Here is a 23,281-nt window from a genome sequence, read left to right as displayed (position 1 = left end):
CTAAGTATGAACTGATGTCTATAAGACACTGTGATAATTATTGAAAAACGTTTCTACAAATAATGAACTAGGTAAAGTAGTGTTTTACCTGAAAATGCCCTGAACATGTGGATGACCTGCTATCTGTAGTATTGGCACAGTTTGAGCTATAAAATGTCTATAGTCAATGGTGAGAGACCACAACTAAGCCAAGTACAAACATACAGTTTCGCCTTACAGAGTCTTCCAACCACTGACCAGGAAAAGACTTTCATCTTGAAAGATGAAAGAACTAAACTGAATCAGGAACACCAAAGGCTACTGCAGCAGCAGGCTGGGCCTATTTGGGCATATGGTAGTAATCTGCTAAGCACAGAGGTGCGATGTGGAGAGTAAGCAGCAGGTTTTCTAGGCAGAGATTCTGTCCGATGAGCTCAGTGTTTATAATGGGAAGGCAGAGGTATGGAGATGTACATGGAATCGATGCTTCCATTTTCATTTCAAAGCAGCTTTAGCATCTCTTATAAAAGTGTAGCCTTCAGTTGTGCAGATGGTCCTTCTGGGGCTGGATTCCTGAATATTTTAATGATCAATGATCAATCCCAGTATTTCTGTCTAGTCAATAGAGTCCATTGCACTAGGAAGACATTTGTGTGCTCTTCAGGAAGCATATAGGGCTTTATTATCAAGGGACATGATATGTAGCTTAGTTAGTGATTGATGATGAAATTACAGACACTGATGATGCCGCATCAGATCTGGGTAAGAGGTAGGATATGCACAGAAGTGGTTTACTCAGTAGATAGTCAGCACTTCTGGGTGGAATGGAGAGCTGTGATTTCTAGCTGTCTTTGCATTTAACAGTGGTTTGTAAGCAATTGTAACAGCCCTGTCAGGTGTACATCATGCAACAAGTATTTTGCATTATGGCTCATAACTGTACAGGGATTTTGGTTAATATGATTGGAATGATTTAGACATGCTCTATGGCAAGAAAGTTTATCCGGATGACTTGCCCGAAATTAATAAGAATCCAGAAAAGCTGGAGCTCATGTAGAAGCAGGATCTTGTCAGAACACAGCTTTATCATGTGAAGTCAATCCTGGCATCTGTGGAACAAATAGAAACAATAGTAAAAGAAAGAAAAGAAAATGAATGTGTTTGTGTGTGTCTTTTGTGTATATGTGTCCTCATGGGTTCATGCTCATGTGTGTATGTACATCGGAGGCCAGAAGTTGAAGTCATGTGTCTCCCTCTGTTTTTCTCTACTTCATTAATTAGTCAGGGTCTCCAGCTGAACTCAGAGCTTATGGATTTCAGCTAATGTAGCTAGATTTCTTTGCCTTTCTATTGTTGGGATTATATGTAGCCACCATGTCTGCCTTCCTTTTTTATTTGATTTTTTGCTTGGTGGTGTGGTTTGGTTTGAGTTGGTTTGGTTTGGTTTGGTTTGGTTGGTTTGGTTTGGTTTGGGTTAGTTTGGTTTGGTTTGGGTTGGGTTGGGTTAGTTTGGGTTGGTTTGGTTTGAGTTAGTTTGGGTTGGTTTGGTTTGGTTTGGGTTAGTTTGGGTTGGTTTGGTTTGGTTTGGGTTAGTTTGGGTTGGTTTGGGTTAGTTTGGTTTGGTTTGGTTTGGTTAGTTTGGTTGGTTGTGTTAGTTTGGTTGGTTTGGTTTGGTTTGGTTTTGATGTGGGTTCTGGGGATCTGAATCCAGTTTTCATGCTTGTCCAGCAAGCTCCCTATCTACTGATCTGTTTCCCAATTCTAAACTAAACTGAGATTTAAGCTATACAGTTTTTAGGTAGTTACAAAATTCTTTGAACATGTTTAAGACTTAAAAATCATGTTTTAATATTTTATAGCTAACCTTTTGGAATGAGGCATAGAATGTTCAAGTTTGAGTAGTTTGTTTTATTAGCCAGATGGCAACACATCTGTGAAGAGATGGGAAGATAATTAGCCTTTGCAGTAACTGTGTGAATGCCGGCGTGCAGTATTTTAAAGTGCACCCAGAGAACCGGCTTTTCCTTTCCGTCTAGAGTATTGTTTGGTAGACTCCAGTTATTGTTATGTAAGCTAGAGATGAACTAGATGAACTTTTAGCCAAAATTTATGATAATTGTTGAATGAGGATCGCTGGAAATAGCTCCTAAATGTGATCAGTGAGGCAAAGCTTGTGGTACCTCTAGCAAAACTGTTCACTTTGAGACAGACGCACGAGTGGAACAGAGGTGCACAGGACATTACCTCCGTGGTCTGAGACACAGCAGTGGCTGAGCCTGGTGGATAGCTTCCATGTCCTTGACAAAGAATCAGATTGATGGAAGTGAGGATCCTAATGCCAACATCATGGTGAAGGTTGTCTTAGAAGACATGGAGTCTGCTGAGGTCCCAAGGCCTGACACTATTACTGAGGCTATGGAGCGCTCACAAAAAGGGACCTGTCATGACTGCTCTCTGAAAGAGCCAACAAGCAGTTGAAAGAGTCAGATGCAGATATTTGCACCCAATCAATGGACAGAGGCAGCTGACCCCTGTTGTTGAGTTAGGGAAAGGCGATTCTGTAGGAGGACCAGCAGTCTCAATTAATCTGGACCCCTGAGATCTCTCAAACACTGGACCACCAAACAGACAGCATACACCAGCTGATAGGAGGCCCCCAACACACTTACAGTAGAGGACTGCTGGGTCAGTGTGCATTCAGAGATGATGCACCTAACCCTCAAGACACTGGAGGCCCCAGGGAGTTTAGAGGTCAGGTGGTGTGGGGACATCCACCTGGAGACAGGGGGTAGGGAGAAGGTATAGAATGTGAAAGAGTCAGAGGGTAGATGAGGGGACGAGATAAAATATGGAGTGTAAAAAATAAAAATAAATTAATTAATTAGAGAAAATAAAGACAAAGAGTCTGAATGTGTGCTCTATGTAGCTGAAGCTTCCAAGATAACTCTCTCTCTCTCTCTCTCTCTCTCTCTCTCTCTCTCTCACACACACACACACACACACACACACACACACCCCTGCTCACATACACGCTAAGGCTTTCCCTTTGGAAGATGTTGAGCAGTGAGGCTATGTGAATTTCCAATAGGCTCGACCCTCTGCACCTGGCTGATTGCAGACATGCAAGGCAGTCCATCTCACCAGCTCAGCACTGAGTTCACATTCATGCCCATCCTCCTGGGTATAGCAGTCCTGAGGGAAGTGCGATGCCTTGAATAAATGGAGTTTCTCTAAATAGTACATGTTTTTAAATCCAGCCCTTCTATGGGATCCAATCTAGATGGATGGGCCTTTTCCAGGGTCTTAGCAAAAACAAGGAAGAATTTGTCCTCTGCTTAATACTAAGATTCTCAAAGGATTCTAGTCAACTTAAAGCCAAGCAGTTCTTGGTTAGATAGTGACTTACTGATTTTTCAACAGTTTGGAAAAAATATTTCTAATGTCTTAATTCTAACAATTTACTTCAGTGTAAGAAAGATTGGGGGTTAATGATCCCCTCTCCTTAAATGATTAGTCTGGGGGCTGGAGAGATGGCTCAGTGGTTAAGAGCACTGAGTGCTCTTCCAGAGGTCCTGAGTTCAATTCCCAGGAACCATATGGTGGCTCACAACCATCTGCAATCAGATCTGATGCCCTCTTCTGATGTGTCTGAGGACAGCTAACAGTGTACTCTTATAAATAAAATAGAGAGCTGGGCGTGGTAGCGCACGCCTTTAATCTCAGCACTCGGGAGACAGAGGCAGGCGGATTTCGGGGTTCAAGGCCAGCCTGGTAGAGTGAGTTCCAGGACAGCCAGGGCTATACAGAGAAACCCTGTCTCGAAAAACCCTAAATAAATAAATAACATAGAAAAATAAATCTTTAAAAAAATAAGATTACTCTGTTCATTTAGAGAGAAAAATGAATAAATTTTAAATAAATACTTTTTAAACATAAAAGTTAGTAACTCGTGTCTGTGTGTCTTTTTTCTTCTGTGTGTGTGTGTGTGCGTCTGTGTGTGTATTTGCAACAAGCTCTCACTGTTTATCCCTTGCTCAACTACTTTGATCTGTCTCTGTAGATAAGGCTGTTTTTGAACTGAGATATCTCCCTGCCTCTGTCTCCTGAGTGCTGGGATTAAAGGTGTAAGACACCAACTAGACTCTAGATATTTCATATGCATTCCATTTCTTCTCCCTCTAACTATGTATTTTGATAAAAATGAGAAAATTATTTGAATTTTTGTATTTAATATTTGCATAGGGTATGTGAATGATCATAACCTGGTTTGTAACTGTAAGCATTACAGACATAGCCTGGATAATATAGCTGTTTTGAAATAACTGCTTCTCACAGAGTACTTTTTGTGTACCACAAGAAAAATTTCTCTTTCTCCTCCTCCTCCTCCTCCTCCTCCTCCTCCTCCTCCTCCTCCTCCTCCTCCACCTCCTCCACCTCCTCCACCTCCTCCACCTCCTCCTCCACCTCCTCCACCTCCTCCTCCACCTCCTCCACCTCCTCCACCTCCTCCTCCTCCTCCTCCTCCTGCTCGTTGTTTTGGATGTGTTGTTTGGTGATTGTGTGTATATGGTGACAAGGTCAAAGGAGTATGTATCACTTTTTAATTTGTTGCTAGCAACTGGCACTTCTTCATCACCTTCATTCTTATCTATCACCAGGGCCCATTTGGAGGCCAGTGCTGAGAAATGGAACAGGTTGCTGGCGTCACTGGAAGAGCTGATCAAATGGCTCAATATGAAAGATGAGGAGCTTAAGAAACAGATGCCTATTGGAGGGGACGTTCCTGCTTTACAGCTCCAGTATGACCACTGCAAGGTAAGTACAACATTTGTGTACTTTTTAAAAAATTAATTTCGATAAACAAACTGAATGAAGTTCTCAAAAAATGAAAATTTAAACTAATTACCACAGCGTTCCCCATTCTTTGGCATCTAGTTGTTGGTTGCTAAAGGATCGATATAAGGTTGAAATTATCTTAGGTAGCATGATAAGTCTGAGTCCAGACTAGGCTATTAAGCAAGACCCTACCTTTAAAATCCATGCACACATGCATCTATACATTCATACTTAGATAAAAATAAAAGATAACTTGTGAAGTTTTTTTCTAATATGCTGATATCCAAAGAAATCTACTAGAAAGCCTCCCAGTGCTAGGATTACAGGGGCGTGTCTGCTGTTATATCTAACTGTAACCTAATCAGGAGTATAGAAGTCATGGTGTCAGAAAGGGTTTTAATGTAGAATTGGGGTTCGTGGTATGCCTTTTCTTCCAACACTCAGGAGGCAGAAGCAGGTGGATCTATGTGAGTTTGAGGCCAGCAAAGGTGATATACTCAGACCCTGTCTCAAGTCAATGAATAAATACATGAATAAAATTCCAAAGTAGTTCTAAGGATATAGCTGTAAAATGTGAGCTTTTCCTATTGGCCCCAAGCTCCTCGAATGACGACTTTTGAGACTCAAAATATATCTGCAATCACCTTGGTCATATGCTTTGGTTTGTTCTCCATCTAACTTATATCCCGTTTATTCTAATCTAAGTTTTGCCATGTGACTGGCTACGTCTGCTCAGGTTTCATGCATCTGTCCTCTGTCCTCTCCCTGGGTGAACACTGCTCTCCCTGCCTTACTCTATCCCACAATTCTTAATCTTTTCTGCCTCTGGATGTCCCATCTTCTTTTCTACCCTTTCCTATAGGGCAGAATTTTTTTTTTTAATTGACAAACAATACATCCATACAATACACAAGATATTCTCTGTACATATAGCCCAGTGGTAGAGTACTTGCCTAGCTTGCTGGAGATTAAACTAAGACAAACAAAACCTGAAATTATCTTGTACCTTAAAATTAAAAGGAGAGAAAATCTATAGGGCAAATTTCAGTCCTGTATCAAATGAAGATCACAGTGTGAAACAAAAGATCATTTTATGGTCTTTTTATGTTTCATTTTCTTTCTCTAAGTTACATTTCCTTTTGCATGACATCCACCTCTACACACACTGTGTTTGCATTCTGACAATGAACAATGAATCCTGAAATGTCACCTGACATATCCCTCAGCCCTTAGATTTTTAAATATCTTCTCCTAGTCCAAGTTCCATTAATTTATTTATATCCTTTTATACTCTTTTCTCATATATTAAATATCATTTAGTTCTGTTGTATTTTTCCTACCCATGTGCAGTATGAATTCTCATTCTAAGTCTGTACATTTTAATGCAACATTGTGTCCTTGTTCCCAATTGAAAGATGAATGCAAATGCCTGTTCCTGAGGGAAGATACCATCTATTACATAAGATGTTCTAACCGATGTTGATAGTGTCTTGAGTTTTATTTTATTTTGACCCTTGTGCTTAGTGAATAAAATTACTATGTCAGTAGAAAGAGAACATGATAGACAGATAACCCTGAGATAGAAAGACACAGAGACTAAGAAAATACCCACTAGGTATGCCTTCAGGAGAGTCTCAGGGAGGCAATTACTTCATTTACTTTCCCAGGTGTTAACAAACCAAGATTTTCCATTGCACAGAGAGCTTGGGTCTGAAGTAGAGCAGTCCCTGCCACTGGGCTGCATAACTGAAAGCTTCTAGAACCTCCCTAAATATTACTACCAGCTAGTGCCCAAGTATCCACACATTATCCTGTAAATGTAACTTTTATTCTCCTGTAATTGATGTCTCAGAGGCTTACTAACCAAGGCCTAGTCCTGAAAGCTTTTAGCTTCTGTACAATCATATCTAGGCCTACAATGTTTTCTGCCTCTGAGACTTACACTCACCGTTTCTAGATCTTTCTGATCTCTGGCTGGCTGGTCTAATCTAGCTTCTCTCAGTTTCTTACTGAGTTGCTCTGCTTGGCCTCATACTAACTTTAGCCATATGTTCTAATTTTCTGGCTCCTTCCCATTCTCTGGCTGGTTCCTTCTTCAATCTGTCTCTGTAAAATTCTCCCAGTAAAACTGCTTCTTCCCTCCCTCTCTCTGCATTGCTCTCTTAAGTAGCTTCCCTTTCCTCTCTCTTTTCCTGAGAGTTGGGCATGTCCTGTGAAGTCTTTCTCTGATTCATCACTTTGTCTGCTACTCAATTAAACATCACTTTCAAACATGGGTGCTTCCTTCTGCAAACTAACTATACCTTTGTTTGGGATTAAAGGTGTGTACTACGGACTGAGCCACACCACAGCAAAACTGAGAAACAGTTTTGTTTTGTTTTTCAGTAAAGAACACAGTAATTCACAGTGTGGTTAAATATCCTGCAGTGTGTTCCTCTGGAAGATGGTGCACACTGAAGCCCTAATATCTGTCTGAAGTTACGTACCTTTCTTATGGAACCACCATCACTTGAAAAGTCTCTGGCAGTTGAACTACAGTAGAGTCAAGCAATTCCCTTAAACTTAGTCTCTTACAGGTGTGTTGCCAGGCAACATTTTTTTAAAAAAGTCCATTTTCTCCAATCTCACATTCTTCCTATGAAGAGAAATCTTTAGTGTACACCTGTAACCTCTAAGCAGTTGTTAGAAGCTCAAGGACATGCTCACTGCATAGAGGAAAATGGAGGAGTGCTGCTTAGCTTGATGAAATCTGAGCAGCTGTCTCCCCCACCCCCACCCCCACCCCCCTTCACTTTCACAGATACTCATCATATTCCTGTTGTGGGCCTGGTAGTTTCTAAGCACCTGGTACAGAGAGCAGACACAGCTCCTGTTCTGTGCAGGGGACAGCCTATGTCTGTGCAGTAAGAGAGTATTCAGAGAGAGTTATGGCAGGACTGTGACATGCTGATTCATGCAGTTTCCCCTGGTTGCTGTCTGTCTGTCCATCCCTGTTTGTTCACCCCTATCTTCCATCTTTGTTCTTGCTTACACTGCACATGGACTCAATTGAGGTCATGGACATGCTTATCTCCAAATTCCTCTCTAAAGAACTTAGAACTCTCTTTATTTATAGCATTACAGCACAGAACATGGAATGATTTTTTTTAAACAATGTTTTCACAGATATGCTTTTAGCATTGTGAAAAATGCATTGGTTTTTTTTTTTCCCTCCCTCTTTTAGTTTTTTTTTTTTTATTATAAAGTACAAGGTTGGGTTTTTGGTGGGGTGATTGTTTTTTATTATTGCTGGTTTTTATTATCTGCTTTAGATACTTAAATTTTCCTGATAAAGTTTAAAAAAGTCTTCGTAATTAAAAAAAAAATGTGATTTAATGATACATTTCCAAAGCATTTCTTTGATAATAGAATTACCAGTCTGTTCACCACCCACACCCCATGCATACTATTCATGGAATGCCTTATATGTTAAAGTTGGTGCCTTTGTCCAAAAAGCAGTATAAGCTGGCCTCTGTATCTCTCTGATATGTTTCAATAGTTCCTTTCCCCCAGAGATCTGTTCTTGTGGTTTCTTTGGATGGATCCAAAGGAAATCCTATCCATTTAAAATTTGGCTCTGAGATCGCCAGTTAGAAAGGTAATACAGGATCATGCTTTAAATCGCTCCCTGTGCAAACATCTTGCAACTATAGGAAAACCGCTAAAAAGTAGAAAACCACCCCTAGCATAACTCTGCTCCAAAACACGACAGCTACCTGTAGCCTACAAGAAGCAAAGTAGCTACTGAGGTTGATGCTCCTGAAGAGGTGAAAAAAGGCTTGCAGGAAGATGAGCCATACTGAAGACTTGGGGTGGCCTCTGTCCTCAGAGCTTGTCTCTCCTTGCTGGTGTGAGCCCTCTATGGATGGAAATTTTTCCACTTTCTAGTACAGATGCTAGATCATGCCTGTAGTTTGCTGGAAATGTGTTGTGTTGATACTAATTTTATTGGGCTTGTTGATGATCTGGCCTGCGACTGGATACAAGGTAGAATGCTCAGCTTGTCGAAGCTGGTGTTTACTCTTGTAATTGTTGAGACTCTGTGCATTTACTTTGTTTCTGTTGCTGTGATCAAAGGTGCTGTCAAAAAGTAACTTGGGAGAGGAAGGGTTTATGTGAGCTCGCAACTCCGGGTTACAGTGCATCATTTTAAAGAAGGGATGTCAAGTAACCAGGAACGGGAAGCAGTAAATCCTATCTAACCCACACTCAGGAGTAGAGAGAAATGCTTTAATGCAAGAATGCTTACTACTCCTCTCTACTATTAAGTGATTCAGAACCTAAGCCGAGGGAATGGTGTAGCCCACTGCATGCTGGATGTTCCCACACCAGTTAATGTAATCAATGAAATGTCCCATAGACAAGCCCATAAGGCTGACTGAGTGTAGACAATTCCTCATTGAAATGTTTCCCAAACTGATTCTAGACTGTGTCAAATTGGCAGTTAAAACTTAGCACCATGGTCTGTGTTGGTGGTTTTGATCACTTCTGTCTTAATTCTGTATAGGCTATACGAGCTCTTTCAGGGAACTACAATGCCATTAATACCTATTAACCATCCAACACAGCCCAACAGTGCTTTCCCCCACCTCCCCACTTCCTATGCAGTATTAATTTGTTGAATTATTCAAGAGTCACATTCCAGACTTTACAGATTGGGTAGATAACACAATCACGTTATTTTCTCATATATGTATATATTTAATTCCTTTAAATATTAAAATAAATAACTACCATATAACTTTAAGTGGCTTGAAAAATGAGTGAAGATGGCTGACGTTCCTCTCAATGACTTTAATTATTATTATTTTTTTGCCTCTTTGAGTCTTCGGATGATTTATATGCAACTTCATTATCAACATGTCATCCAGTCAGTTATTTCTTATAAAGCACCTACAGTGTGCATAGTGTTGATATGCAATGCCATGAATTAACTTCAGATACTCAAAAGTTGCCTACAGTTGCATATGCAGTTTTGAATATTCAATTTGCACTTTATTTTCACAGTAATGTAAATACTGAGTTATGCGTAGGCAATTATCAGAGCTCTAACACGCTTTTCCCAATAAAATGCATGTTGGTTTTATAAAAGCAAATCACCAAGAATGATTAAATTGCATGATTCAGGTATAATTTCCTGGTGTGCATCCTTTCCCTCAGGGTTACTTTGCCCTTTGCCTAACTCAATTTAATTTCTTATATCCACACCTCATTATATAAGAATCAGGACATTTGGGCCTTAAACCAAACTGCCAAGATACATAAGAAAACTTACTCATTAAAGTAACAGATTCTGATGTCGTTTTTTTAAAACCTCCACCACATGTGGGCACATACGCCTTTAATCCCAGCACTCAAGAACAAGGAGTAGGTGGGTCTTTATGAGTTTGAGGTCAGCCTGGTCTACATAGTGAGTTCCAGGCTAGTCAAGGCTATGTAATAAGACCCTTTCTCAAAAAACCAGCAAGCTACAACAAAAATGAAATGTCAATACCTCCTTGTTAAACTTGGGTTCTGTGCATTTGCATGTGTGTATGATGCAGTTCTATTAATCTGAGGTTGCCTACAAACCTGTAATGTTGAGGTCTTGTTGTGTGTTATGAGATTTTTTTCTATGGTAGTAAATTAGTTATTTTCTGATTGGGTTGAGGAGTTCCCATGCATGTATATTATGCACATCTCTGTGTGTACATCCATATGGAGCCTAGGAATAACCTTGAGTATCAATCCTCAGAGAGTCCTTCCTTCTTTCCTTCCTTTTGTCTGCCCTCCTCCCCTCCCCACTCCCCTTTCTTTTTATATCTTTTGGAGACAAAGTCTTACACTGGCTAGGGTGGTTGGCCAGTGAGCCTCACGGTCCCATGCAGCTCTCCCTCCCTCCTGGGTTCTGAGATGACAAGCATATGCCCCACTGTGCCTAGCTTTTAAAAGTAGATTCTGGAGACCAAGCTCACATCCTCAGTGTACAAGGCCATTGCAAGCACTTTACAAACTGTAAAAAAAAAATACCTCCTCAACCCAATGTTCTAAAGTTAAACATTTCTAAGTGCTCCTCTGAAATTTGCAACTGTATTGCTTTCCTTCTCAGAAACACACTGCACCCCCATCTGTTGGTAGAGCCTTTACCTATAGGCACCCTGAATCAGCTTTCTTAAGGAGCCATCTCTACTCCAGCTAACCGTTCATGTGGCTACAGGTGATCATGTCCTCTAAGTTTGGGAGCAATAGATGAAGACTCACTCCCAAGAGATGGGGCTCACAGGATGTCCGTGTTTAGAGGGACAGGGGGCAGCTTGACAGCTGTCAGATTGGTGATGAACTAAAGAGTATGGCCATTCTTGGGCACGAAATGGCCTCTGTGAAACCAGCCACCCGCTTCCAGGTGAACCACTTCTATGATCTTTGTTGCTTAGTGACCATTTCCTTTGTGTAACAGCTCCTTTCTTCTTTCAGCTTCCATGTTAAATCTGAGAGTTGACGTCCTGTGTTAGGTAGTGTAGTGGTTTGGATATGCTTGGCCCAGGGAGTGGCGCTATTATTAGGAGGTGTGGCCTTGTTGGAGGAAGTGTGTCACTGCGGGGGTAGGCTTTGAGGTCTCTGATTTATGCTCAAGTCTGTCCACAGTCAGTCATCTCCTGCTCTCTGATATATGCTCAAGTCTGTCCAGAGTCAGTCATTTTCTGTCAACCTTTGGATCAAGATGTAGAACTCTTGGCACCTTCTTTATCACTGTGTCTTCCTGGATGCTGCCATGCTTCCTGCCATGATGAGAATGCACTGAACCAAGCCAGCCCTAATTAAGTGTTGTCCCTTAGATGAGTTGCCTTGGTCATGGTGTCTCTTCTCAGCAACAGAAACCCTAACTAAGACAGATACTCAACACACAGCACTAACTAGAGGGTCCTGTATTTTCACAAAACACGCTGCCTAGCAGCAGGATTGACCTTCACAAGAAGATAAACACTATCAAAAGCCCTGCATCAGGGACATGAACACACAACCAGGAAGCAGAGATGCTTATGACTGTATGCTGTGGCTGATAAGGGAAGGCTTTAAGAAGCCCTGGAGTAGAGAGTCCGTAAAGTAAAAAGTCCTTAAAGAATGTTATCCAGGTTACTATGGTGAGGACCTTGCATGTCCTGGTTGTATTTCTCAGAGTAATGGGGTGTACTGCATTCATGCTTGTAGCTCAGGGGGTCTCAACTTTCCTAATGCTGGGGCCATTTGAAACAGTTCCTTATGCTGTGGTGACTCTCCCTGCCAACTGTAAAATTATTTAATTGCTACTACATAGATGCAATTTTGATACTTTCATGAATCATAAATATCTGTGTGTTCTGATGGTCTTAGGTGACCCCGTCAAAGAGTCATTTGACCCCCCCCCCCAAAGGGGTCAACTCACAGATTAAAAATGGATGCTTTAGCCTAACACTGAGAGCAAAGCTCAAAGAGAAGGAACTTGAATGTTAGCATCTAACGGGGGCTGATGAGAGAAGCCACTAATGGATTTGCTGAATTAGAGGGATGCAGGCGCATGTCTGTGTATCTCTGTGCATGTGTATGTGTGTCTGTCTGTGTTCAACAATGCAGAGGAAAGACTGGTTTGTTACTGTGACACGTTGGAGAGTCTTAGCATTCATACTTAGTATTCCGATTTCGCCTTTATTTTTTGATGCCAGTGGGGTGGAACCAAAATGAATTTATACATTTAACTGATCATTTAGGGACATTAACCAAAACTTTTACGGCACTGTGCACTATGAAGGAGAATTAAAAGAATTTTTTGCTTGCATACCAATGGAACATAATCCCATTTTTCTCCTTTTTTTCTTTGAGTTTTATTAGTGCTATCAACTTTAACGACTCTCTGGCCTTCTTTGCTACCATACAAAATGACTTAGATCCATACATGCTGATTTAGCTCTGAAAGCAAGCTGGGAGGAGGAAGGGAGTAAATTATATTCTAGCAGATTCTCCTTACGTTTCTATCATTTTTCTATCTCTCTCCTGCAGTAAGCCATGAAGTTCTTTTGAGAACCAAAGGTTAAAGAAGCCTGCTGTGTACCAACACTGCCTCCAGCCTGCCCCAATGCAGATGCCCCTCGTCCATGCCAGCTACTAGGGCACCCATATGCTCTCATTAGTGCCAGGTTGTGGGAAGGGCTCTCTGTGCTTTGTTGTATGCCTTGCTGTTATAGTGAATGTCCAAATATTCAGATAAGTGGCCCTGTGGTTTCATCTTGCTGTGGAGTTTGCTGTTTTATAGTTAGATCTGTTGGCATCAAGAACAGTTATATAAGCCAGTTATTGGTGGCACACACCTTTAATCCCAGCCCTTGGGAGGGAGGATCCAGTGATCTTTGTGTGTTCGAGGCCACTCTGGTCTACAGAGTGAGTTCCAGGACAGCCAGGGCTATATAGAGAGACCCTGTCTCAAAACAAACAAACAAACAAACAAAAAAACCACAAAAAACCCATCCAGCCAAACAGACAAATAAAATGGTATATTATGCTTCAACATATATAAACTATGTTAAAAATAACAAAAGACTCTTAAGAATGTATTTCCAGGAACTTCTCTCTCCTCAGTTCAGCCATGGTCCTTACACTGAGTTGTGTGCCTCTTGTCTTAACTTGTGGATGTTAGAGTTGGCTAGTCTTGGGCTTCAGCCCACACTTGGTCCTCTCTACTTGACTTCTAGGTACCCTGCCTTCCTGATTTTCTTATCCTCTCACTGAAGCTCTGTCTCTTTCCCTCTCTGGTCCATTCTTTAAGCTCCTTGTAGAACTGGGAAGCACTAGGAGTCAGGCCATCCTGATGTCTCTATATGCAGCCTTTCCTGGGTTTAGACTCCATCTGCAGGCCAGACACTCCCAGCTTTGTGAATGTGCTGATGTGTCACCTCTATAGGGATCCTAATTTTGCACATCCTATGGCCAAACTGAAAGCACTGCAGAGTTGACTTTTAAGACATTCTACCCCGAATTCTACACCTCCATCTCACTTGGTAGAGATGTGATTTCAGTTGCTTAGGTAAAATAATAATAATACCTTGAACCCCATCTTTCTCATTCAATGTGTTAGGGAGTTTTAAGTTTTCTCATCAAGATAGAGAATCTAAATTGGCCACTTGCCACCATTCATCTGACTCTGGGGTCTCCAGCACAGCAGCCAGTATGTTTCTGTTATTAAATCAAACACCCAGTAATAGACATAGTCTCAGAAAGGCATACAAGAGCCCCGTGTGGTCCCCTACTCCTCCCACACACCAAGCTCAGTTCAGCTCTTGCTCATCTTCTCCCACACTGGTGTCAGCCATGCTGGCCTCTTGCTGTGATTTCAATCACAGACCCTTGCTGTGTCCTGGAATGTTCTTTCTGATAGTCTACAAAGTTAACTCTCTGCTGCTTGTCACGGTGCTGGATGGACCTTCCAATCCTGGCAGCCTCTCTTTGTTCCAGCGTTTTCATCTTCCCATGTAGCTGCTATACTATTTTCTATTCTTTGTGTACCCACAGTTCCATAAACTCAATAAGAACTTATTGAATGCAAAATGACTGACACATACCTAAGGGTATTTGATTCTTTTTAATTTCTTTATATCTATGTAATCCTTTTAATTTCATTCACTTACCAAATATCACATTTAATAAACACTTGTGTAAGTATTTTTCTAAAACACTGTCTTATTTATGTATGCCAGGTGAATATCAAACTTGCAGTGTAGCTGAGGGTGACCTTGAACTTCTAACTCTCCTGCTTCCACCTCCTGAGTACTTTTTCAGGAGTGTACCACTATACCCAGGCTATGTTAAGCTGAGGATTGGACCAGGGACCTCGTGCATTAGAGGCAAGCCCTCTCCCAGTTTAGATGTTACCTTGGCTTCTTTGCTACTTTAAGTAACTGAATCTTTAGGAAAAATGATCCTCTCTTTAGAAATATAAACAAGGATCTTTCATCAACAGCTTAGAGATATTTTTTGATATTTTATTTGATCTGCAAGAGTTGGACTGTAAGAAACTCTATCAGCACAGCTATAGTTTAACATGTATTAGTTAAGAGGCTTCTTTTCTTTCCATGTCAGTTCACATTGGCCTTGAACTTGTGGCTTTACCTTTCAGTGTCATCCCAGTGCTGAGAGTCTAACTGGGTGCCATCATTTCTGGTCAAGAAATTATCTCTTCTCTGTCTTAATATTGCCTTAATTGTCCCACTCAGGGGGTGGGAAAGTAATGTTTGTGAGATGAGAAGGAGTGGACTGGCAAATCAAGGTTATTGAGACATCCTCTAAATATGGTTCATTTTACTTCTGAAATATGCTATCAGATTGTCCCTCTGTGTGTGGCTCCTATTATCCCTTGAATAGATGCTTTAAAAATAAATATCAGATACTCTTTAAAACTAAATAAATATGTTAAGATCTCCAATGACCATAGGAATGTAAATGTACAGACTCTTTGATTCAATGATTGTCATAGATCTCATTTTATAAATGAATCTAGCCTGGAAGAGATCACTGGAGGAAAACCGTAGAAAAATTATATATAGTGCCTTAGAAATGAAGCATTGGCTTCTAATACACAGTCTCCCTTTTATTTCATAGATTTCTTTCAGTTATGAGTTTGTTTGTGTATGTATGTGTGTCTGCCTGTGGGTATGTTGCACATGTGTGCAGCTATCCAGGAAGGCCAGAAGAAGCTGTCTGACCCCTTGGATCTTGAGTTACAGCTAGTTATGAGCCACCCAGTTCTGGTGCTGGGAAGCAAACTCGGGTCCTTTGGAAGAGCAGCAAGCCCTCTTGTCCACTGAGCCATCGCCCTGGCCCATACATATGTAATTCCTAATAGTGTGTTATTTAAAGGTAGTAATTTGTTCATGACTTCTTTTTTGCAGCCTAGAGACTATAACTAATAACATGTATTACATTCTTGAAAATTGTTGAAAGACTTTATTTTAAATATTATTTGTAAGAAGCTCAAACTATATGAGATATTACATATGTTAGCTGCATGATCCATTCTGCAAGTTTATTAATTATTTCAAAATAAAGCATTATATAAGGTAGATGTATATATCTTATTTCTCAATGAAAAGTAGAAAAAATAGTTTAGAACTATTGGGAAAAGATCTTTACCAATCCTACATCCAATAGAGGGCTAATATCCAATATATACAAAGAACTCAAGAAGTTAAATTCCAGAGAACCAAATAACCCTATTAAAAAATGGGAAACAGAGCTAAACAGAGAATTTTTAATTAAGGAAACTCAAAGGGCTGAGAACACCTAAAGAAATATTCAACATCCTTAGCCATCAGGGAAATGCAAATCAAAACAACCCTGAGATTCCACCTCACACCAGTCAGAATGGCTTAGATCAAAAATTCAGGTGACATCAGATGCTGGCAAGGATGTGGAGAAAGAAGAACACTCTTCTATTGCTGGTGGGATTACAAACTGGTACAACCACTCTGGAAATCAGTCTGGTAGTTCCTCAGAAAATTGGACATAGTACTACCAGAGGATCTTGCAATACCTCTCCTGGGCATATATCCAGAAGATGTTCCAACCGGTAAGAAGGACACATGCTCCACTATGTTCATAGCAGCCTTATTTATAATAGCCAGAAGCTGGAAAGAACCCAGATGTCCCTCAACAGAGAATGGATACAGAAAATGTGGTACATTTACACAATGGAGTACTACTCAGCTATTAAAAGGAATGAATTTATGAAATTCCTAGGCAAATGGATGGACCTGGAGGGCATCATCCTGAGTGAGGTAACACAATCACAAAACAACTCACATGATATGTACTCACTGATAAGTGGATATTAGCCCAGAAACTTAGAATACCCAAGATATAAGATACAATTTGCAAAACACATGAAACTCAAGAAGAACGAAGACCAAAGTGTGGACACTGTGCACCTTCTTAGAATTGGGAACAAAACACCCATGGAAGGAGTTACAGAGACAAAGTTTGGAGCTGTGATGAAAGGATGGACCATCTAGAGACTGCCATATCCAGGGATCCATCCTATAATCAGATTCCAAACGCTGACACCATTGCATACACTAGCAAGATTTTGCTTAAAGTACCCTGATATAGCTGTCTCTCGTGAGACAATGCCAGGGCCTAGCAAACACAGAAGTGGATGCTCACAGTCAGCTATTGGATGGAACACAGGGCCCCCAATGGAGGAGCTAGAGAAATTACCCAAGGAGCTAAAGGGAACTGCAACCCTATAGGTGGAACATTATTATGAACTAACCAGTACCCCCCGGAGCTTGTGTCTCTAGCTGCATATGTATCAAAAGATGGCCTAGTCGGCCATCACTGCAAAGAGATGCCCATTGGACTTGCAAACTTTATATGCCCCAGTACAGGGGAACGTCAGGGCCAAGAAGTGGTAGTGGGTGGGTAGGGGAGTGGGAGGGAGGGTATGGGGGACTTTTGGGATAGCATTGGAAATGGAAATGAAGAAAATACCAAATAAATAAATAAATAAATAAATAAATAAATAAATAAATAAGAAAAAAATAAGAGTTGCCATGTTCATGGTGTCTCTTTTAAAAAATAAAATCCCTAAGGTAAAAAAAAATCAACAACAGCAACAACACCACACACACACATGGTAGCCACTCACTGGTAAGTGGATATTAGCCCACACGTTTGTAATATCCAAGATACAATTCATAGACCATATGAGGCCTAAGAAGAAGAAAAACCAAAGAGTGGATGCTTCAGTGATTTTTAGAAGGGGGAACAAAATACTCACAGGAGGAAATATGGAGACAAAGTGTAGAGCAGAGGCTGAAGGAAAGGCCAACCAGATACTGCCCCATCTGGGGATCCATCCCATATACAGTCGCCAAACCCAGAAACTATTGTGGTTACCCCGACGTGCTTGCTGACAGGAGCCTGATATGGCTGTCTCCTGAGGGGCTCTGTCAGAGCCTGACAAATACAGAGGTGGATGCTAGCAGCCAACCATGGGACTGAGCATAGGATCCCCAGTGGAGGAGTTGGAAAGAGCTGAGGGGGTTTGCAGCCCCATGTGGGGAGCAACAGTGTTAACCGGCCATATCCTCGGAGCTCCTGGGAACTGGACCACCAACCAAAGAGTACACATGGAGGGACCCATGGCTCTGGCCGCGTATGTGGCAGAGGATGACCTTGTTAAACATCAGTGGGAGGAGTGGTCTTTGGGCCTGAGTGTGTTTGATGCTTCAGTACATGGGAATGCCAGGGTGGGAAGGCAGAAATGGGTGGGTGGGTAGGTGGGGAGCATCCACATAGAGTTAAGGGAAGATGGGATAGGGTGTTTCTGAAGGGAAGACCTAGAAAGGGGATGTACTGGCTATTTTTGTGTCAACTTGACACAGCTGAGTTATCACAGAGAAAGGAGCTTCAGTTGAGGAAATGCCTCCATGAGATCCAACTGTAAGGCATTTTCTCAATTAGTGATCAAGGGGGAAAGGCCCTTTGTGGGTGGGATCATCCCTGGGCTGGTAGTCTTGGGTTCTATAAGAGAGTAGGCTGAGCAAGCCAGAGGAGGCAAGCCAGTAAAGAACATCCCTCCATGACCTCTGTATCAGCTCCTGCTCCCTGACCTGTCTGAGTTCCAGTCCTGACTTCCTTTGGTGATGAACAGCAGCATGGAAGTGTAAGCTGAATAAACCCTTTCCTCCCCAACTTGCTTCTTGGTCATGATGTTTGTGCAGGAATAGAAACCCTGACTAAGACAGGGAATAACATTTGAAATGTAAATAAAGAAAATATCCAATAAAAAAAACCCCAAAACCTATTTTCAATGATATTTTAAATGATTAATGAGCTCTCTATTAAGTGTTCTTTTAGGTATAATTTTCAATCATGAAGGTAATATTTACAGATGAAATAATGAACAGCTGCCTCTTGGTTATTCAAGCTTATCGCTTCAGCTTCTCAAGAGCTGAAGTAGGGGGGACCACACATTTAAGTCCTTCCTGGAGTGCATTTCTCAGTGAATTTAAGGCCAGACCAGTCTGATCTTAACTCAACCGAGTGAGATCTTGCCTCAGAGTAAAAACGGAAAGCCAGCTGGAGTTGTATGTCAGTGGTCAGACTCTAGCTGGGCTCGCACAAGTCGCTGCTTCCATCCCTCACACTGCAAAGTGATAGCAACGCAAAATACACAGTCTCCTCTCTTACCTTCCTCTAGCGCCATGGTTCCCATCCTTCCTAATGCTCTGACCTTTTAGTACTGTTCTTCATATGGAAGTCACTATCCCTACCATAAAATTGCTTTCATTACTAGCTCATAACTGTCATTTTGCTACTATTATAGATCATAACGTGAATATCTGTGTTATCCAAAGGTCTTAGGTGACCCCTGTAAGAAGGTAATTTGACCTCTGCAAAGGGGTCATGACCCATGTTCCCATGGTGTTATCTCCTCTTGTATACACACCATCCTTAGCTTTAATCTGAGGCCTCGTTTTCTTACTCTGCTTTCACCTTTAGGTTTCTGTCATGCTCACATTCTGACCTTGCTCTTGTGGCCATTATCATAGTAATCTTTGAAGGTTATGTATCGGTCCCTAGTGTGGACCTGCCATTGTGGATCTCAATAATTTCCCAGTGTTGGATATTTAAGCTGCCCTCAATTTTTTAAAGACATAAGTAATGTTGCAGTGGACACCTTTTTATGTGTAGCCTTTTTTTCTCATCCTCTGGCTCATTTTCTTAGACTCCATCCTCAAAGGTGAAATTCTTGTTTCATACCATGTGATCAGCATAATGACTGTATAGACTGCCAACTTGGGTTTCCCAAATGATCAAACCATTTCCCTCCCTCTAGAAAATATGGACACTTCAGTGCTCTCTTGCTTGACTCTCTCACTTCTGCTCCTTGTCTGGTGGACTTGCACTGCTAGCACCCAGACTCTGCTTACTCCACAGTGGGTGGGAAAAATAGTTTTCAGCTACTATACAGGTCTGGACCATGCTTCTCTCCTTTTCAAAGAATAAAGAGGAAAATTTGGAAGATCTGTTTGACTTAGCATGTCTAGAGTAGCAGGGAAATGTGGTTTCTTAACTTTCTGGGGGAGAAAGTTCCTATTTATATCACAGGTGATGTGATCTAATCAACCCCTACGTCCCCATAGCTTTACTTCACTGTTATGGAGAAGATTTAGATCAAAAAGGACTAAATTACCTCACACCAGTCAGAATGGCTAAGATCAAAAATTCAGGTGACAGCAGATGCTGGCGAGAATGTGGAGAAAGAGGAACACTCCTTCATTGTTGGTGGGATTGCAAGCTTGTACAACCACTCTGGAAATCAGTTTGGCGGTTCCTCAGAAAATTGGACATAATACTACCAGAGGATCCAGCAATACCTCTCCTGGGCATATATCCAGAAGATGTCCCAACTGGTAAGAAGGACACATGCTCCACTATGTTCATAGCAGCCCTATTTATAATAGCCAGAAGCTGGAAAGAACCCAGATGTCCCTCAACAGAGGAATGGATACAGAAATTATGGTACATTTACACAATGGAGTACTACTCAGCTATTAAAAGGAATGAATTTATGAAATTCCTAGGCAAATGGATAGACCTGGAGGGCATCATCCTGAGTGAGGTAACCCAATCACAAAGGAACTCACACAATATGTACTCACTGATAAGTGGATATTAGCCCCAAAACTTAGGATACCCAAGATATAAGATACAATTTGTTAACCGCATGAAACTCAAGAAGAACTAAGACCAAAGTGTGGACACTATGCCCCTTCTTAGAATTGGGAACAAAACACCCATGGAAAGAGTTACAGAGATAAAGTTTGGAGCTGTGACGAAAGGATGGACCATCTAAAGACTGCCATATCCAGGGATCCATCCCATAATCAGCTTCCAAACGCTGACACCATTGCATACATTAGCAAGATTTTGCTGAAAGGACCCAGATATAGCTGTCTCTTGTGAGACAATGCCGGGGCCTAGCAAACACAGAAGTGGATGCTCACAGTCAGCTATTGGATGGATCACAGGGCCCCCAATGGAGAAGCTAGAGAAAGTACCCAAGGAGTTAAAGGGATCTGCAACCCTATAGGTAGAACAACATTATGAACTAACCAGTACCCCTGGAGCTCTTGTCTCTAGCTGCATATGAATCAAAAGATGGCCTAGTTGGCCATCACTGGAAAGAGAGGCCCATTGGACTTGCAAACTTTATATGCCCCAGTACAGGGGAATGCCAGGGCCAAGAAGTGGGAGTGCGTGGGTAGGGGAGTGGGCGGGGGGAGTGTATTGGGGACTTTTTGGATAGCATTGGAAATGTAAATGAGAAAAATACCTAATAAAAAATTTTTTAAAAAAGAGTCTAAATATATTGCAACAAAGTTTTATATGTATCAAATATTTTAGCTTAATCTTGGAGAATCACAAAGTTTCACAACCTTCCTAACCACATCACTAGGACATTGGAGTACATATTAAGTTCAGTTTTTCCTGGAAAGGGGAGATTGGTGTGTTAGTGAGTTTTTCCTGCTATAACAAAATACTTGAGGTAACCACCTTAAAACAGTAGAAAGGTTCGCTCTTTAGTTCATGTTATAAAAAGATCCAGTTCATGACTCTAATACTTTTAGGCATATGGTAAGGGGGCAGCATCATAGTGCGAATGTATGAGGGAAGAAAGCTGCTTGCCCGTCTGTCAGCCCAGAAAGAAGGGACCCATGTCAAGGACAGAAGGGAAGAGCAGAGCTGCTTCGCTGCATTCTGTCTCCTCTCTGAGCCTGTTTTCTTAGGGAGAGACTTGCAGGCTCTCCATGTTGCTGCAGAAGAACGGATAATATTGTTTGTTTAGCAGCAACTTTTACATGACACCAAGCTGATGTGCCCAGAATGAAAACGAAGAGCTGTGATTGACAGGTGGTAGTTTTTGACCTTTGCCAAGCCAGTCACTTCTTCAACCACCTTACCCCTTAGTCCCTGGCCTTTCCACTAAGTTCTAGCAGGTGGAAAGAAGTGTTCCCTGACCAGTGAGCCACAGTGAAGAATCTCTGCAGGTGCTTATCATTGGAGCTGCAGAAATTCATCGTGCTGCCTGGCACTCTGGGAAATAGCAGTGGCTACCGAAGCCCTCCTTGCTGTTTAAATGCCCAGGAAGGTCAGATGTATGAAGGGGTGGCTGTTAAGAGGGATGTTGAGCTCCTAGATATTCTGGAAGGAATAAAATTCTGATGCTTTTGTTCAGGTTTTCATTCGAGGCACATGAGAGACTAGATGGCTTTACTCTCAATTATTCTGTCTGTGTGTCCATTTATGTGTTTTTAAACCGGTAGTTCACATGAAAAGCTCAATGGGAAATGCCTCTGCAGTTAAATCATTTGCCTGGCAAGACTAGCATTTGGATCCCCAGATCCCAAGTAAATGCCAGGTGTGCAGGGGTGGTCCCGTATAACTTGAGCCTTGGAAAGAGGAGAGGGCGTATTCCCAGGGCAGGTAGGCTAGTGATACAGGTGTAGTGTTTGACTGAGAGATGCTGCTGCCCCACTGAATAAGATGGAAGAGTGATGGAGTGATCAGGAATGATTCATCATTTCAATCTGGAGCCTCTACATACATGCTCACACATATGTTCATATCCTGATACACATGCACTTATACACATGCAAACTCACACAGATTCATACACATACACACACCACTCGAAAGACAAAATGCAGAGAGAGGGAGAGAGGGGGGTGGGGTGGGGAGAGAGATGCATATGCTTTTAAGAGACTCCTATGTTTGAGAACTTGTTCATCCTTCCTCCCTGCATTGTATGCTTGTACTTAGTAGGGCTCTTGATAGCCTGCTTGTGCTTTTCAAAGTCTGTTGACAATTATCACATTCTGCAGTTCTCCTCTCCCTTTTAGATTGTATCACATGATCTGTGGCTATGTCTAGCCATTTTCTGTATATTCAGTATGAGGGTAGTGTTTGTTTTAACTTTCTTCTTTGGGTGGAAAACTCTATGGTACTTTGCTAGCCCCATACCTTGGGAGACAGTGGAATGTCTCGACAGGAGACAGGTTTTCATGGTAGCCTATACTGTCCCGGAACTTGTATTGTTCCTGCTTTAGTTTCTTGAGAGCTGAGACTACTGTACCCAGCTAAGTGAATTTTATTTTTTATGGACACAAAATACTTTTTGTATTCTCCCTTTTCCTTTGTTGACTCTTGAGCATTTGAGGTCTAGTAAACATTTGAGAACATTTAGGCTTTAAAGTCTAGTGTCTGCTTTCTTTGGTGAAGTTATCTTATTTTTGTGAGCTATTTTGAAGTTTTCTTCCTTGTTCCAGTCGAGTCTTGTTTACCACATGTAAGCTAAAGTTTCCCTTTGCACTGTTGTATCCTGGAGATTCTTTAGGGCCCTTATTTACTGGGACGC

At 41.5% G+C, this 23,281-nt stretch overlaps 1 protein-coding gene across 9 annotated transcripts in view; it reads left to right on the top strand.

Annotated features, from left to right (window-relative positions):
* The window catches only part of Utrn (utrophin), a 489,906-nt gene that overhangs the window by 347,425 nt on the left and 119,200 nt on the right, over nt 1-23,281 (top strand). For all 9 annotated transcript variants that reach the window (XM_085842639.1, XM_085842635.1, XM_085842637.1 and 6 more), the window contains one exon: nt 4,638-4,794. In XM_085842639.1, coding sequence (XP_085698765.1) covers nt 4,638-4,794 — 157 coding nt within the window. The remainder of the gene's footprint in view (nt 1-4,637; nt 4,795-23,281) is intronic.

This window comes from Mus caroli, unplaced genomic scaffold (genome assembly GCF_978045245.1).
Source record: "Mus caroli unplaced genomic scaffold, Mus_caroli_1 scaffold_9, whole genome shotgun sequence".
Classification (NCBI taxonomy): Eukaryota; Metazoa; Chordata; class Mammalia; order Rodentia; family Muridae; genus Mus; species Mus caroli.
Note: the sequence above shows the minus strand (reverse complement) of the source record. Positions and strands in the feature narration are given on the sequence as shown.